Raw genomic sequence first — 17,801 nt, forward strand, 5'->3', positions numbered from 1 at the left:
GCCACAGCCTTGCTGTGGCCCTACCTGCCCTTAGGGATCAGATTTGGGGGAATATAGCTTCTTTAAGGCCCTCAAACAGCAGCAGGACCCTCCATGTGAAGCAGCATGAACTTCTCTGCAATTCTAACTGCGCATCTGAGGCACGAAATTAGGCTCCTCCCACTCTATTCCGCAGCTGTGAGGCCTAAGAAATCACTCCTAAGTGAATAAAAAATAGCCATGTGGGTAATAACCCCAGAAAGAACCCAAAAGGGCTTTCAAAGTGTCTTGCAAACGATATTTTCCTTAGCTAAACAATCGATTGCCCTGAATAAGTGTCAACCAGCATAATTAGCCCTATTATGTAAGCATTCAATTCCTTACTAAGTCTGTGAACATAGCTTACCCTCCCCTCATGGGGATATTGTCAGTCTCTTCTAGCATTATCTCAGTCTTGTCTAGAAATAAATGACTGAACATACCTTATTGCAGTTCACCCTGCAAACTGTTCCCCCCAACTGAAGTTTTCTGGTACTCCTCAGTCCTGTGTGGAAACAGCAGTGGATTTTAGTTACAACATGCTAAAATCATTTTCCTCTCAGCAGAAATCTTCATCACTTTTCTGCTAGAGAGTAAATAGTACAAACCGGTACCATTTAAAATAAACTTTTGATTGAAGATAATAAAAACTACAATTCTAACACCACATTCACTTTACCCTCCCAAGAGAGACCCTAGTGCTTAGAGCCAGCAAAGAGAATGACTGGGGGGTGGAGCTAGAGGGGGAGCTATATGGACAGCTCTGCTGTATGCTCTATTTGCCACTTCCTGTAGGGAAGGAGAATATCCCACAAGTAAAGGATGAATCCGTGGACTGGATACACCTTGCAAGAGAAAATAAATATAACACTTTGTCTAGAAGCATTAACCCTTTGGTGTCGGGGTTAACGTGTCTACAACAAAACAAAACAACTGTTCCGATGTAAACAAATTTAAATCTCGCGATCACAAAATTTCAATGATGGGATCGCGTCAGGGGGGCTTCCCTGATGCTAGGCACGCCCTCCAGATCCCATCAGGGATCCAATCCGGGAAGCGCCAGTGGCTTCAGGAAAGCCAAGTGGTTAGGGCGTTGTATTTCGTCCTTCGGCACTAAAGCCCAGCAAAATTCTGACGAAATACAATGTCCTAACGGCGATAAAGTGTTAATAGACGTTTATTAAAAGGGATGATAAGCACCTTGTAATTACAAGACATTGCTATTATATTGCTATAGGATACATATCAGCCAAGACTTAACATGTTACTAAATTAACAACTGCAATTGTTTATCAATAGCAAAACTCCACAATTTGCTTTATTAAGAGGAGCCAATCTGGGCTTTAGACTGTAAACAACAAGGCTAGCCAAGATCATAATGTTAGCATAAGTTACATTGCTTTGTAGTTATTAGCTAAAGCCAATTCAAAATGTCAGCTGCCTTACTTCTGAGGTTATCAATGGTTTGAGAGCCACTTTATCTTCTTTGAAGAAGACACTGCAGTTAGCCGCGGTGAAGAGAGCACCTCATTATTTATATTAAGCACTGCTTCTGAATGAACGCTAAGTCACGGGTGATTTCACTGCAACCTGATGCCCATGCACATGTGCTCACTAAGTGCTGAAACTATGCTCTACCAAAACCGTAAAGTAGAAAGCTAATTCCATAGATGGAAATTTGGGGGGAGGGGGAGACTTCTATGATTGATAGGACTCCAAGACGAAATTTATAATGTTAATTGCATTTCGGAGCATGCAGACTTTAAAAGTACACTTAAAAGGGACATTAAAATTTTCTTTCATGAATCAGACAGATCATATAATTTTAAACAACTTTCGGGATGACTTCTATTATCTAATCTGCTTCCTTCTCTTGTTATTCTTTGTTGAAGAAGCAGCAAAGCATTACTGGGAGCTAGTTAAAGTGAATGTAAAGTCGAGCAGAGTGTACAACGACAATTGAAAGTTTATCACAAATAAGCATAAGTTTAATTCATCAAAATACTAATAATGGCTTATATTTTCAATATTAAATGTTTTAAACAAATAAATATTCCCGCCGTTCCTCTGTCTGCATTATTCTAATTTTTCATCACGGATAACGATTCAACAATCATCTAATCAACGTTGCCCCAAGCCATCCAGCCCCTTTTACTAACACACCCACGCTATAATCTGCGCATGCAGAAAAGAAAAAATCTTCCGTTTAGTGGATATGTGCGCTTCAGAGCTACGTATAGAGCGGTCAGAACCACTCTAATCGTCAAATACTGGAAAAGCATGAAGTATTGTTGGGGGAGGAGTATAGCCAATATATGCCTAGCAGTGTTTGAGAAGAGTTTACTTTACATTCACTTTAGCACACTGGGTGAGCCAATAAGATGATGAATATATATGTGCAGCCACCAATCAGCAGCTCTGGGCATACCTAGATATCATATTCAACAAATTATATCAAGAGAACAAAGCAAATTAGATAATAGAAGTAAATTGGAAAGTTGTTTAAAATCACATGCTTTATCTTAACCATTAAAGAAAAAATTTGGGTTTCATGTCCCTTTAATAGATTTATTTAAAAAGCTGTATCTTTATCTGCTGTTTTGTTGTAAGGACCTTTAATGAAGCATTAACTTTAGCTTAGTAATTAGTAAGTGAACACAAGAGTTCTGACATTAGGTCATCAACATCCAGGTTTCTATAAATATGGAAATAATGAGTATATCCATGTAAGAAACCATTTGCAGTTGAGGAATTTAAACCAAATTCACAGTTATGCGCTTTGTAATACATTTTCGGCCATCACTAGATCAGCTTACCCCACTGGCTGTGCGAATGGGTTTTGCCTTCAACTTGGGTATAAGAACTTTCCTGTGTTGAGGAGGAACAGCCGCAATGATATCAACCAGACGAGGCTGTGCAGAGAGTCCATACTTGGCAGAGGTTTTTGTTTTTAACCTGGTTAGAAATATATAAAAAATAATATGCGTTACCACCGAGTTTAGAGAGAAGACTCCAAACAAGCAATGAGTAGATGAAACAGACATATTATCCTTTATACTCACCTATAAGATAAAAAAAGGGGACAGACGCAACCGCGACTCAAAGCATACGTTTATTTAACATACATATATGACATACAATTTTGCACTTACAAGATGGCAATAGGTTATTAGCCTTAAAATACTACAACCCTCTTGGCCGACAGTTTTGTAGTCTCTAAAGGCCTCGAGCGGGTACTGTTATGTGTATTCGCTTACCATGTGCGATCGCCTTAAGGTGCCGGTTGGGTCTTTAAGTTCCAAAACGATCGTTAACACTCCTGGATGCATCATAGGCGATCGCACATAGGGTGTGTTATACTCGCCTATGCTGCAGGATTACTTATAACTAATATAACCCATATATAATACAGCAGTTTGCTAAATGTTGCACATAGATTAACCCCTTAAGGACCAGACCATTTTTCAATTTCCTTCCCATAAGGGCCAGGGCTATTTTTACATTTCTGCTGTGTTTGTGTTTAGCTGTAATTTTCCTCTTACTCATTTACTGTACCCACACATACTATGTACCGTTTTCTCGCCATTAAATGGACTTTCTAAAGATACCATTATTTTCATCATATCTTATAATTTACTATAAAAAAAAAAAAAGATGATGAAACAAAAAAAAACACTTTTTCTAAATGTTACACATCTACTACCACCTAAAAACATCCATGCTAAATAGTTTCTAAATATTGTTCTGAGTTTAGAAATACCGCATGTTCTTTGCAAGTTATAGGGCAATAAGTACAAGTAGCACTTTGCTATTTACAAACAATTTGTTTTCAAAATTAGCGGTCAGGAATCCCTGAATAACCGTTCACATGTATATATTATTTTTAGTAGAGAACCCAAAGTATTGATCTAGGCCCATTTTGGTATATTTCATGCCACAATTTTACTGCCAAATGCGATTAAAAAAAAAAAAAAAACTTGTTTTTCACAAACTTTAGGTTTCTCACTGAAATTATTTACAAACAGCTTGTGCAATTATGACACAAATGGTTGTAAATGCTTCTCTGGGATCCCCTTTGTTCAGAAATGGACATATATGGCTTTGGCATTGGTTTTTGGTAATTAGAATACAATAAAATACATTCTGCTGTGTAGGATCCTCCCTTAACACCCAACCTCCCTGATCCCCCTCAAAGAGCTCTAACCCTCCCCCCTCTCACTATTTCCTGCCATTTTAGGTACTGGCAGCTGAGCTGCCTGCCAGTACCTGCTTTTCAATAAAAAAAGACGTTGGTCGTTAAGGGGTTAATTACATATTTGTATAGAAACATATTTGCAATATACATGTATTGTCAAAAATGCTACTAGTAAAGTTATCCCTATTTTAGTGTTACGATTTTTCTCTGCGTGTGAAGCATAGCTAGATATTCTCAGAACACCAGCATTTTAAATATTACAGCTGCTCAGAGATCCAGTGGGATTTATATCATGTCAGCAATTAACAAATTGAGCCATTACCAGATGGTACAAACACCTTAAGCTCTCTGAGCAAGTGCTGCGTTTCAAATGCTGGTGCACGGTGCATACTTAAATACACTTTTGAAACAGCTATAGCTTTTATTAGAAGCATTTTTGATAAAACATGTAAATTACAAAAATCCTTCTATTCAAAACTGAAATGCATCCATGTGGATTCCAATTTTGGCTGTAATGTCCCTTTAACCCCTTAAGGACCAAGGACGTACAGGGTACATCCTACAAAAACTGTCACTTAACGACCAAGGACATACCCTGTACGCCCTCAGGGGTTTTTAAGCGGTGGAATAATCGTAATCGCTTCCAGCCTGTTTCAAGGTATTGCGGTGATGCCTCGATATTTAGGCATCACTGCAATACCTTTTTTTAAACCACCGATGTAGAGAGAGACACTCTGTGGCCCTCCCTGCATCGGCCAGTGATGGTGCTGATCGTTGGTGGGTGGGAGCCATTGCAGGGAGACAGCCCATCGCTGGAGAACTTCCGGCCAGTAGTGGGAAATGACTTGCGGGTATGCACGGGAGCGCGCGTGCTCACAATCACTAACTAAGAAGTGGTGGGAGAGGAAGGGGGGGGTAATGTTGGGAAAGGGATCTGGGAGGGGGGTAAGGTATTGAGGGGGGCAGCTACACTACAGAAAAGGTGGGATTCATAAACAAAAATGGCAAATTTTCTTGCAAAGTGGGAATTGGCAGACAGCTGCTAGTACCCAAAATTGTGGCAAATAGTTAGCGGAGGGTGGGTTAGAGAGCTGTTTGCGGGGGTTCAGGGAGGTTGGGTGGTAAGGGGGGAATCCTACACTGCAGAAAATATAATATATTTTTTTTTTATTTATACTGGCAGACATTCTGCCAGTATTAAAGATGGCGGTGACAATAGTGAGGTGGGGGAGGGAAGAGAGTTGTTTGAGAGTGGTCAGGGAGGGATGTGTCAGGTGGGAGGCTGATCTCTACACTAAAAGTTAAAATTAACCCTTCAAGCTCCCTACAAGCCCAGAGGTAGAAGTTTTTTTTTTCACTTTCTGCAATGACATTTTTTAGCCAAAATTTTTCTGCAGGTCATTTTTAAATTAAATACAATATTAAATTAGGCAGCTATACTAAAGCACCAGCTAAATTGCAATATACTGATTAACTGGAGAATAAGGCTAATTAAAGTTTTATATATTATATTGGTGTAGTTAAAAGGAGGCAGTCATCAATCAACGCGCTGCTCCTTTGCAGTGCTACCCCGTATTTGACTGTTCAAAATGTACACAATGCAGCCGGAGCAAAGTGCTGTTTAAAGAATAGCCTGTTGTGGAGCAGTGCTGCAAAACGAATGTGCTAACTATTCCCTCATGTGTCCCATTCTTTGTGCAGACATGCTGCATTTTCTGCAATGACATCTCAGATCACAGCATGTTCTGCCTTGGGGCCTACAAGCTACCTAATTAACCCCTTCACTGCTGGGCATAATACAAGTGTGGTGCGCAGCAGCATTTAGCGGCCTTCTAATTACCAAAAAGTAATGCCACACAGTCACCCACTAATAAAATTGGTAAAACCCACAAGAAACACTGCAATTAGTACAGAACACCGTGTGTAAAATGCGGGGCTGTCATATCCAGGTATGTGCAAAAGGCAATTGTTCTTGATAGGTCAGTAAGAACATATTGATAATCTTACAACAAACGGCCATCACAGCAATATACTGTAAAAACACAGTAATCTATATCCAGTTGTACAAATGCATTCTGTCTTAAAATTATACAAATACATGGACTTTATTTATGAAAACCATGTGTCAGATCATTTGGGTAGCTAAATGTCCTTAACAAAAATATAGAAGGGCCACTGGATAATAAGGTAGTGTGATAAGTGGAGATTGGCCATACACCTAATATTGCACCTCAGATCAGACCCAACTGCGTGGAAGTTCTTTATCAGCTACATATTCGCTACGTGCCCAGTTAAGTTTAAGGAATTAGTGCCCGGTATCTAAAATTAAACTTTACAATGAAGCTTCTTTTTACAAACTACTTATCTTTGCATTATGGAAAACAGGGAGTGAGGCAATGAGGGAAAACAGGGGGTCTATATGGTTGTTGCTGTTCTAGTAACCAGTGGGTTTCTTGCAGAAGTATTACATCCGCATCTCCTACTGTAGTTAGAATATCAATGACAAATCCAGCTTCATCCAATCGTTGCGTGTCCCACAAGCTGGACGCAAAAGGGGGCACCCAACGATTGGAGGAAGCTGTTTTTTTCATCAAAATGCCAACTACAGTAGGGAATGTGGGCGGAGGATCAGCGGTCTGTTTTCTATAACGCAAAAGGTAAGTATTATAAAAAATAAGCGTTGTAAAGTTTAATGAATTAAAGTGCCCCTTTTTTAGGATTATTTTTAGATACTGGGAACCAATTCCTTAAACTTTACTATCACTTTAAGTATCTGTCATTTAGATGCCCACTTTAAACATCAGGTCAGACCCGATTTAGAAGCATATTGAACTAAAACAACTTTAAAATCCATATGAATGAGCAACATTTTAACACGCTGAATTCTAATACAATTTATTTTAGGGCTTGGAAACCAAATGGATATTCCTGTACAATCTCATCAATGTAATCAGAATACACAAATATCAGTGGTAGCGCAGGGTATTTAACATTTAGTTTGAGGCTACTGTTTTTCAAAAACCAAGCTCCAGCCACCACTTGCCTTAGTGGAATGAGCCAATCCTGGCTTGAGAATGCAGACAACAAGGCTAGCTACAGCTATTATGTCAACAAGTGCAAAACAATGTACGTTATGCTATTGGTTAAAGCCAATTAGGGAAATACATGTAGCAGGGTTAGTCTTGAGAAATCTGCAGTGTGCGTTTCTAGTCTTGAGAGTTAGAAAATCCAAAACACTCATTTATTTGTCACCTTTTCATTTAACTCAAAGTATACTCCAAAGTTGTTTTACTACTTATAACTAAACATTTTAAAAATAAAAATCTCAAGGTGTTTACTGTCCCTTTAAGAATCACTACAATTAATTAAAATATATTAATAGTAGAACCTCTCAATTGTAGGGAGTGAGGGAGAATTGTGCTTCTTGCTTGAGTGACACGGCTGAAAACTTTGAAATAATAATTGTAGAAATATCTATCTATGTAGTATAGATAAATGACAGATTGTGTACTATTGTCTGCGCAGTGGTGAATACAAAGTTTCTTTTGTTTGGTTATAGAGTTTTGTTTCTCAGCACTTGGTGTCCAAGCAAGATATTACTCCCTGGTAGTCGGAGCATTCACACTATTATTGGTTTATTCAGTAGCTTTAATTAACACTCGCTGCTGAACCCCACACTTTCAATGCTGGATTTGCTGCAGGGATAAACATTGAAGGCGCTGTGAAGATGTTATAGAGACAAATCCAATTACACACCACAGCACTGCTCGTCCTTAAACGCGCAAGGCTTTGAAAATGTACTTCGCCTCCTTCTTGGTCTGGAACTCCAGCTGTTCCAAAGCAAAAATACTAATACGAACAAATAAAAACAAATAAAGAAAAAAAAAAGACAGACAAAAACTCTTCTAGCTAAATTTATAGTACTCAGATTTTCAACACTGCAATATAAATGTAATAAGGTTTATTAAACGCCAATATCAGACCTCTGGCTACTTCTTTTGACCCATGTACGACACTAATGCATAAGCTCAAATTCATTCTAACAAAAGTGATAATTACATGCGCTGATTTGTTATAGCACATCATTTTTGCGTCACTGATCATAACTTACAATGCATTTAGCAATGACTATGAAGTTAAACTCACAAGTCCCGCTAAGAAGCTTTAAAGGGACATTAAACACTTTGAGATGGAAATATAAAATGATAAATTGTATATATATATAAAAAATAAAGTTTTCAGTATACTTTCATTATTAATTTTGTCCTCGTTTCCTGCAATTCCATTCTGAAATTGTGAGCTTTTCAGTTCCTGTTAAAAATTAGCAAAACACATATTCCACACAGCCATTGGCTGTACACTAAAGTGACCTATTTATAACTGTCCCTAATTGGCTACAGCAGAGAAGGTAACCTAAGTTACAACATGGCAGCTCCCATTGTTTTCTAGACACTAAAACTTTACACTTATTTTGTCAATATTTAAGCAGCTAATGAAACTTTAAAAAAATACATCTACATGTTATTCTCAGACTAATCTTTTCTTTGAATGCATCATTCTATCTAGCATTTATTTAGTATTTAATGTCCCTTTAAACATTTTAGCTCCTGATCAGGACAGAGCTGGCAGCCGGGTGCAATAGCTGTACCTGCTGAGTCCGGCATGAAGCTGTAATACTGGAGGCTGCAGAGAGGGTCGTTAGAAGGACATTAAACACTAAATAAATGTTAGATAGAATGATGCCATTAAAGAAAAGATGTAGATGTATTATTTAAAGTTTCATTAGCTGTTAAAATATTTTTAAAATAAATGTAAAGTTTTAGTGTCTATAAAACAACTGTAGACAAAAGTGGGTATTTTTTCTAAACATTACAGTCCTAAAAAGAAGGGGTGATCCTCCTATAAATAAGGGCTTTTGGGTATGTTGTATAACATTGCTGTGCACATAGGGGCTCCACCCAAATAAACGCACCCCAGCTGATCACTATTACCGCAGTGATCCCCTGGCTATTAAAATCTATAAAGGGTTCCAATGTAAACAAAAGAGTAAAAATTGAAATCACGCAATCGTTCATACGATCTTGTGATTTCAATGAGGGGATCGGGTCGGGGGGGCATGCCTAGCGTCATAGCCTGCAATCCCATATAGGAAGCGCCTAAAGTTTCAAGAAAGCAAATGGGTAGGATGTTCCATGCTGTCCTAAAGGCGCTAAAACCATGCGCAGTTAGGATGGCATAGAACGTCCTAACGGCAGGAATGGGTTATAATGAATTTATACTTCATTGTTTGTATGTCTCAACATATTATATTTTAGTGTCTATTATAAATGCAGAGCAACACACATTTAGAGTCTGAACAGAGCTCCCATTATCTCAAATTTTAAGTGTTTATCACCACTTAAACAGTAACTCAAAACTTGCAGTAATTTTAAAGGGACATTAAACACTATCTACTAACATGCTTGAATTATGTATACAGGGCAAAGATTAGCCTGAGAATAATGTGCTCATGTATTTTTAAAAATTATATTAGTTGTTTAAAGGGTCAGTCTACACCAAAAATGTATTTTAAAAGATAGATAATCCCTTTATTACCCATTCCCCAGTTTTGCATAACCGACACAGTTATATTATATAACACATATACACATATACATACACACACGTGTGGTTTGTATTTTTATTCTCCCAGAGTGTATTAGACATTCATAAACATGTACATTAAGAATCTGTAGTCTTAATTTTTTATAGAAAAATTAAGGTGTTAGTCATTTATAAGAAAATCGCGATTAAATTGCAATCGTGATTTTTTTTGGGTCCAAAATCGCGATTTTCATTTTTGCCCATATTGCCCAGCCCTACTACCTAGGTATGCTTTTCAGTTTATTTTTTACTTTACTATTCATTTAATCCCATAATAGATTGTTTGGAGTGGACTAGATCTGCACAAGGAGCTAAGTGTGAGGAGGGAGGGGCAAGCAGTTAAAATGAAAGTGAAACCTATAATGCTATTGTTTTACTCAAAAACTATTTAAAATGTTATTATTAAGGCAATGCTTATTTTCCTCCTTCCAATAAAGTACAGCTGAAAAGTTGATCAAATATAAACCATTAACCTAATAAACTGGAGGTAGTTACCCTCCTAATAATTTCATAATTACCTTTCGGCTAGATTACGAGTTTTGCGGTAAGGTGAAAAAGCAGCGTCAACAGGTCCTAACGCTACTTTTTATGCCCGCTGTTATTACGAGTCTTGCAGGCATAGGTGTACCGCACACTTGTTTGGCCTTACCGCAAACCGACTTACGTAAAGTTCGTAAACCCTTTTTTCTATGGGACTTACATAGCGCCGGTATTACGAGTTTATCCTGGGAGTCCAAAAAGTGAGCGGTACACCCTCTACCGACAAGATTCCTAACGCATTTTAAAGTCAGAGTAGAGAGTTTTAAAAGTAGAATTTTAAAAGTAGAGTTTTACACTACAACGCTGTAGCATAAAACTCATAACTAAAGTGCTAAAAAGTACACTAACACCCATAAACTACCTATTAACCCCTAAACCGAGGCCCTCCCGCATTGCAAACACTAAAATAAAATTATTAACCCCTAATCTGCCGCTCCGGACATCGCCGCCACTATAATAAACATATTAACCCCTAAACCGCCGCACTCCCGCCTCGCAAACATTAGTTAAATATTATTAACCTCTAATCTGCCGCCCCTAACATCGCCGCCACCTTCATTATACTTATTAACCCCTAATCTTCCGCTCCGGACATTGCCGCAACCTACATTATATTTATTAACCCCAAATCTGCTGCCCCCAACATCGCCGCCACCTACCTACATTTATTAACCCCTAATCTGCCATCCCAAACGTCGCCGCCACTATTCTAAATTTATTAACCCTTTAAACCTAAGTCTAACCCTAACAAGTATAATTTAAATAAATCTAAATAAAATTACTATCATTAACTAAATTATTCCTATTTAAAACTAAATACTTACCTATAAAATAAACCCTAAACTAGCTACAATATAACTAATAGCTACATTGTAGCTAGCTTAGGGTTTATTTTTATTTTACAGGCAAGTTTGTATTTATTTTAACTCGGTAGAATAGTTACTAAATAGTTATTAACTATTTAATAACTACCTAGCTAAAATAAATACAAAATTTACCTGTAAAATAAAAACCTAACCTAAGTTACACTAACACCTAACACTACAATTAAATCAATTCCCTACATTAAAATACAATTAAATAAATTAAATTAGCTAAATCACAACAAAAAAAAAAAAGACTAAATTACAGAAAATAAAAAACAAATTACAGATCTTTAAACTAATTACACCTAATCTAAGAGCCCTATCAAAATAAAAAAGCCCACCCAAAATAAAAAAAAAACCCTAGCCTAAACTAGACTGCCAATAGCCCTTAAAATGGCCTTTTGCGGGGCGTTGCACCAAATAAATCAGCTCTTTTACCTGTAAAAAATAAAAAAAACAACCCCCCAACAGTAAAACCCATCACCCACACAACCAACCCCCCAAATAAAACCCTAACTAAAAAAACCTAAGCTCCCCATTGCCCTAAACAAATAAACCCACCCAATACACCCTTAAAAAATCCAAACACCAACCCCGAAGATTCACTTACCGGGAGAAGTCTTCATCCAAGCGGCAAGATGTCCTCAACGAAGCCGGCAGAAGTTGTCCTCCAGACGGGCAGAAGTGGTCCTCCAGATGGGCAGAAGTCTTCATCCAGACGGCATCTTCTATCTTCATCCTTCTGACGCGGAGCAGCTCCATCTTCAAGACATCCCGCGCGGAGCATCCACTTCAAACGACATCTTCTTCAGAATTAATATCTCTTTAAGTGACGTCATCCAAGATGGCGTCCCTTAGATTCCGATTTCTATCATTCTATCAGCCAATCGGAATTCAGGTAGAAAAAATCAGCCAATAGAATGCCAGCTCAATCCTATTGGCTGATTGCATCAACCAATAGGATTTTTTCTACCTTAATTCCGATTGGCTGATAGAATTCTATCAGCAAATCGGAATCTAAGGGACGCCATCTTGGATGACGTCACTTAAAGAGATATTCATTCCGAAGAAGACGTCGTTTGAAGAGGATGCTCCGCGCCGGATGTCTTGAAGATGGAGCCACTCAGCGTCGGAAGGATGAAGATAGAAGATGCCGTCTGGATGAAGACTTCTGCCCGTCTGGAGGACCACTTCTGCCGGCTTCGTTGAGGACCTCTTGCCGCTTGGATGAAGACTTCTCCCGGTAAGTGAATCTTCGGGGGTTGGTGTTAGGATTTTTTAAGGGTGTATTGGGTGGGTTTATTTTTTAGGTTAGAGCTTTGGGCAGCAATAGAGCTAAATGCCCTTTTAAGGGCAATGCCCATCCAAATGCCCTTTTCAGGGCAATGGGGAGCTTAGGTTTTTTAGTTAGGCTTTTATTTGGGGGGTTGGTTTTACTGTTGGGGGGTTGTTTTGGGGCAATGCCCCGCAAAAGGCCCTTTTAAGGGCTATTGGTAGTTTAGTTTAGGCTAGGGTTTTTTTTTTTTTTTGATAGGGCTCTTAGATTAGGTGTAATTAGTTTAAAGATCTGTAATTTGTTTTTTATTTTCTGTAATTTAGTGTTTTTTTTTGTGATTTAGCCAATTTAATTTATTTAATTGTATTTAATGTAGGGAATTGATTTAATTGTAGTGTAGTGTTAGGTGTTATTGTAACATAGGTTAGGTTTTATTTTACAGGTAAATTTGTATTTATTTTAGCTAGGTAGTTATTAAATAGTTAATAACTATTTAATAACTATTGTACCTAGTTAAAATAAATACAAACTTGCCTGTAAAATAAAAATAAACCCTAAGCTAGCTACAATGCGACTATTAGTTATATTGTAGCTAGTTTAGGGTTTATTTTACAGGTAAGTATTTAGTTTTAAATAGGAATAATTTAGTTAATGATAGTAATTTTATTTAGATTTATTTAAATTATATTTAAGTTAGGGGGTGTTAGGGTTAGACTTAGATTTAGGGGTTAATACATTTAATATAGTGGTGGTGGCGACGTTGGGTCGGCAGATTAGGGGTTAATAAGAGTAGGTAGGTTGCAGCGACATTGGGGGCGGGAGATTAGGGGTTAATAAATATAATGTAGGTGTCGGCGATGTTGGGGGCAGCAGATTAGGGGTTAATAAGTGTAAGATTAAGGGTGTTTAGACCCAGGGTTCATGTTAGGGTGTTGGGTGTAAACATAAAATGTGTTTCCCCATAGGAATCAATGGGGCTGCGTTACTGAGCTTTACGCTGCTTTATTGCAGGTGTTAGACTTTTTCTCAGTCGGCTCTCCCCATTGATGTCTATGGGGAAATCGTGCACGAGCACGTATGACCAGCTCACCACTGACTTAAGCAGCGCACTGGTATTGGAGTGCGGTATGGAGCACAATTTTGCTCTACGCTCACTTCATGCCTTTTAACGCCGGGTTTGTAAAAACCCGTAATACCAGCGCTGCAGGTAAGTGAGCGGTGAGAAAAAAACTGCACGTTAGCACCGCACAGCTCATAACGCAAAACTCGTAATCTAGGCTTTTGTATTTATAACGGTGCACAACTCAAATCAGTAATTTTCTGATAAAACTAGAGAGAGAGAGAAAAAAATCGTGCAATTTTAAAGAAGTTTCCAATGTAATTTTATTATTGCTTTATTGCCTTGGTATCCTTTGTTGAAGAGCAAATCTAGGTATGCTGATAGGGGCTTAGGTGCGTTTACGTGTCTTTAGCACTCTATGGCAGCAGCATTTGCAAAAATGCTTAACATTGTTATAAACATTGTTGTAAACACTGCTGCCAGATAGCTAGACACGTGCATGCTCCTGAGCTCACTTAGGATTACTCTTTAAAATGAAATTAAAATTTCCTTTTAAATATTCAGATAAAGCATGTGATTTTATAAAACACTTTTCAATTTACCTCTATTATCTACTTTGTTTTGTGCTCTTGGTATCATTTGTTGAAAAGGATACCTAGGTAGGCTCAAGATCTGCTAATTGATGGCTGCACATATATGTCTTATGTTACTGGCTCACCCAATGCGTTAACTAGCTCCCATTAATGCATTCCTACTTCTTAAACAAAGGATACCAAGAGAATGAAGCAAATTAGATAAAAGTAAATTGGAAAGTTGTTTAAAATTGGATTCTCGATCTTAATTGTGAAAGAAAAATTTTGGGTTTCATGTTTCTTTAACAAAGGATACCAAGATAACTAAGCAAAAATTGAGAATAGAAGTATATTGGAGAGTTATTATTTGTTATTTGTAGAACGCCAACAGATTCTGTAGCGCTATAAACAAATGCGGAGTTCAAAAAAACATTTATAGGGATCAAACGGGTAGAGGGTCCTGCCAAAAGTCTCACTGTTGTAGTCAGCTCTTAAGAAGGTGATCTACAAACAGCTGGACTCTTAGGCTTACATTCTAAGGGGGTTCAGGGGATAGCAATGGAGAAGAGGAACTGGTATAAAGAAAGTTTAGTGTAGGTTGTATGCATCCATGAACAGTAGAGTCTTTAGGGAGCGCTTGAAGCTTTCAGAACTAGGGGAGAGCCTTGTGGAGCAAGGCAGAGAGTTCCACAAGATGGAAGCCAGTCTGGAGAAGTCCTGTAAATGGGAGTGTGAGGAGGTAACACGAGAGGAGGAGAGTAGGAGGTCATGAGCAGAGCGAAGGGGATGGGAGGGAGAGTTTCTGGAGACAAGGTCTGCGATATAGGGGGGAGCAGTGCAATTGAGGGCTTTGTGTGTCAGAGTGAGAATTTTGTGTTTGATCCTAGAGGCAAGAGGAAGCCAGTGAAGGGATTGGCAGAGAGGTGCAGCAGATGAAGAGTGACGTGTAAGGAAGATGAGCCTGGCAGAGGCATTCATTATGGATTGTAAAAGAAACTAGGCGGCAGCTGGGGAGACCAAAGAGGACAGAGTTGCAGTAATCGAGGCGGGAAAGGATGAGAGAGTGGATTAAAATCTTGGTTAGTGATGTTTTTAAGGTGAAAGCGGCAGGCTTTAGCCAGGGACTGAATGTGAGGAGTGAAAGAAGGATTTGAGTCAAATGTGACCCCAAGACATTGGGCATGCGGGGTAGGGGTAATGATGGAGTTGTCGACAGTTAGAGAGAGATTGGGGGTGGAGATTTTGGAAGAAGGGGGGGAAATAAGGAGCTCAATTTTGGTGAGATTTAGCTTGAGGTAGTGAGAGGACATCCAGGAAGAGATGTGAGAAAATCAGTTAGTGACACGGGTTAGCAAGAAAGGAGATAGGTCTGGTGCAGAGAAGTAGATTTGGGTGCCGTCGGCATACAAATGATTCTGGTATCCGTGGGACTTTATTAGGGAACCTAATGACGTGTAGATTGAGAGAAGGAGACCGATGATAGAGCCTTGCTGTACCCTGAGGTACTGTTTGACAGGTAGGAAGAGAACCACGAGAGGGCTGTGTCACAAATGTTGAAGGATTGGAGGGTTTGGAGCAAAAGAGGGTGGTCAACAGTATCAAAGGCTGCTGACAGATCAAGGAGGATAAGCAGAGAGAAGTGGCCTTTTCATTTTGCCGTGAGTAGGTCGTTAGTAACCTTAACGATTGCTGTCTCTGTGGAGTGATGGGGACGAAATCCAGATTGCAATGGGTCAAGGAGGGAGTTTGAGAAGCTTTGAAGCAAGAGGGAGGAGGGAAACAGGGCAGTAGTTGGATGGGGAGGTTGGATCAAGGGACGTTTTTTTGAAGATGTGCGAGACCAGTGCGTGTTTCAGAGATGAGGGAGTGGTAATGTTGTGGTCTAGCCAACTCATTAACTGTTTTTGACCTTATGGTCCCTTTAATTTAGCAGCAACTGTAGCTTGGAGAAATGTCATGTTATTTTAGCAAAGTGATAGTTTTGTATATTTTTATTACAAACCAGTGTCAGGATTAGTCTTACTTGTTGAGATTGACATCCTTCCCTTGCTCGTGGGCCTCCAGAAGTTGCTTAATCACATCAGAAATAGTCATCATCATCAGCTCTGCATGGCTCAGGTCGCCTGGAAGACATTAAAGACTTTTAGGACTTGTTCCTTAGAATGTCTACTGTCACAGAAAATTACACAACAATTCAGCCAATGAAACAATGTCTAAAACAGGGATCGACAAACCCAGGAACCAGGTAGCCATTGACTCCTAGAATTTTACCTCTGGCTCCTAACTTTCTTGGGGTTATTCTCCATATTTCTATATACAAATACCACTGTCTTGCTCCTAAAAGTATGACTTGCTCCTAAATATTCTTACTGGCTCCTACATTTTAAACAAACTGTCAATCCCAGGTCTAAAAGGACCTTTATTTATCCTTTGGGATAAGGCTTGTTAAACCCAGGAGCCAAAGAGTCACTGGCTACCAGTTTACTGAATGGATTTCCAGCCTTCAGGATATAATTTGAAAAGACCTTTATTTCTTTTTCACAGGGTCCATAAGCAATATGACAACGTTTCAAACCATACACTGTTTCTTAGTCATGTCTAATTTGTCTATGTACAGGTGTGCCTTTTATACCTGATAACACAGTCAGTCTATACAATATTGCCATCTTGTGGTCATTTGCTAAAATTACATGTGTTCAGTATAACAAAGAAAAGTTTGTTTCTTTATTTCTACCCTTCTTTGTATATTTCACATGTATTCATTAAAATTAGGGATGCACCGATATTTCGGCCGCAGAAAGTTTCGGCCGAAAATAGCATTTTTGGTTATTTCGGTTTTCGTTTTTTTTGCCTTTTATTTTCGGTAAAATTATTGTGTAGCATATTTCAAATTTGATGCCAGCCGAGAGCTGTTAGACTTCATTACTTGTCTTACTGTTTTGCATATAATAATACTTTTCTAGGACTATACTTTATATTGATACTTGGTAAAAAAAATAAATAATAATAATAATACTAGCGATGCACCAAAATTTGGGCCGCCAAAAATGTGCAACTCCAATTTCGGCCCAAAGAGGACCAAAATTGCTAAAAATGTACAGCCCTCCCCTGTTCTATTGAGTTACATGTCTATCCTTAGCATAAGGTGAGCAGCGCAGCACTGGCATGGTACACAGAGCACACACATAAGTACCATGACATGATGATATTTGAAACCAGCAGTGCCCTTTTTTTTTTTAGAAGGAAACCAAAGTTCTGAATACAGTATTCAAAGGAGGATAAGTAACATGTTTATAAACACTTGATATTATCAGACACAGCCCTAAGCACACACAGTGAATATGTATAAGCCTTATATACAGTGCTCATACATCAGCCTCTTGTGCATAGACTTTCTATTCGGCTGAGTCAAATATGCGTGCACACTATATATGCATAAGCCCCAAGCTCGCACACAGTTGGTACACATTAGCACCCACCAGACAGTGTATACAAAAAAGCACAGTAACTTTCTATAACCACCTTGCACGTAAGGTCGTAGCTAAATCTGGTGGTCCTGGTGATAGGCAGACTCCATTTGGGGCTCCGGACATATAATCTGACGGGTCAGGGTGAGACCCGAACCAGGAAC

At 38.7% G+C, this 17,801-nt stretch overlaps 1 protein-coding gene across 1 annotated transcript in view; it reads right to left on the reverse strand.

The window, feature by feature from the left end:
- Positions 1 to 17,801, reverse strand: part of ELP3 (elongator acetyltransferase complex subunit 3) — a 625,666-nt gene that overhangs the window by 558,934 nt on the left and 48,931 nt on the right. The window contains exons 2-3 of the mRNA XM_053709529.1: positions 16,194 to 16,293; positions 2,835 to 2,973 (exon numbers count right to left, since the gene is read on the reverse strand). Of these exons, the coding sequence (XP_053565504.1) occupies positions 2,835 to 2,973; positions 16,194 to 16,293 (239 nt within the window). The remainder of the gene's footprint in view (positions 1 to 2,834; positions 2,974 to 16,193; positions 16,294 to 17,801) is intronic.

This window comes from Bombina bombina, chromosome 4 (genome assembly GCF_027579735.1).
Source record: "Bombina bombina isolate aBomBom1 chromosome 4, aBomBom1.pri, whole genome shotgun sequence".
NCBI classification, from domain to species: Eukaryota; Metazoa; Chordata; class Amphibia; order Anura; family Bombinatoridae; genus Bombina; species Bombina bombina.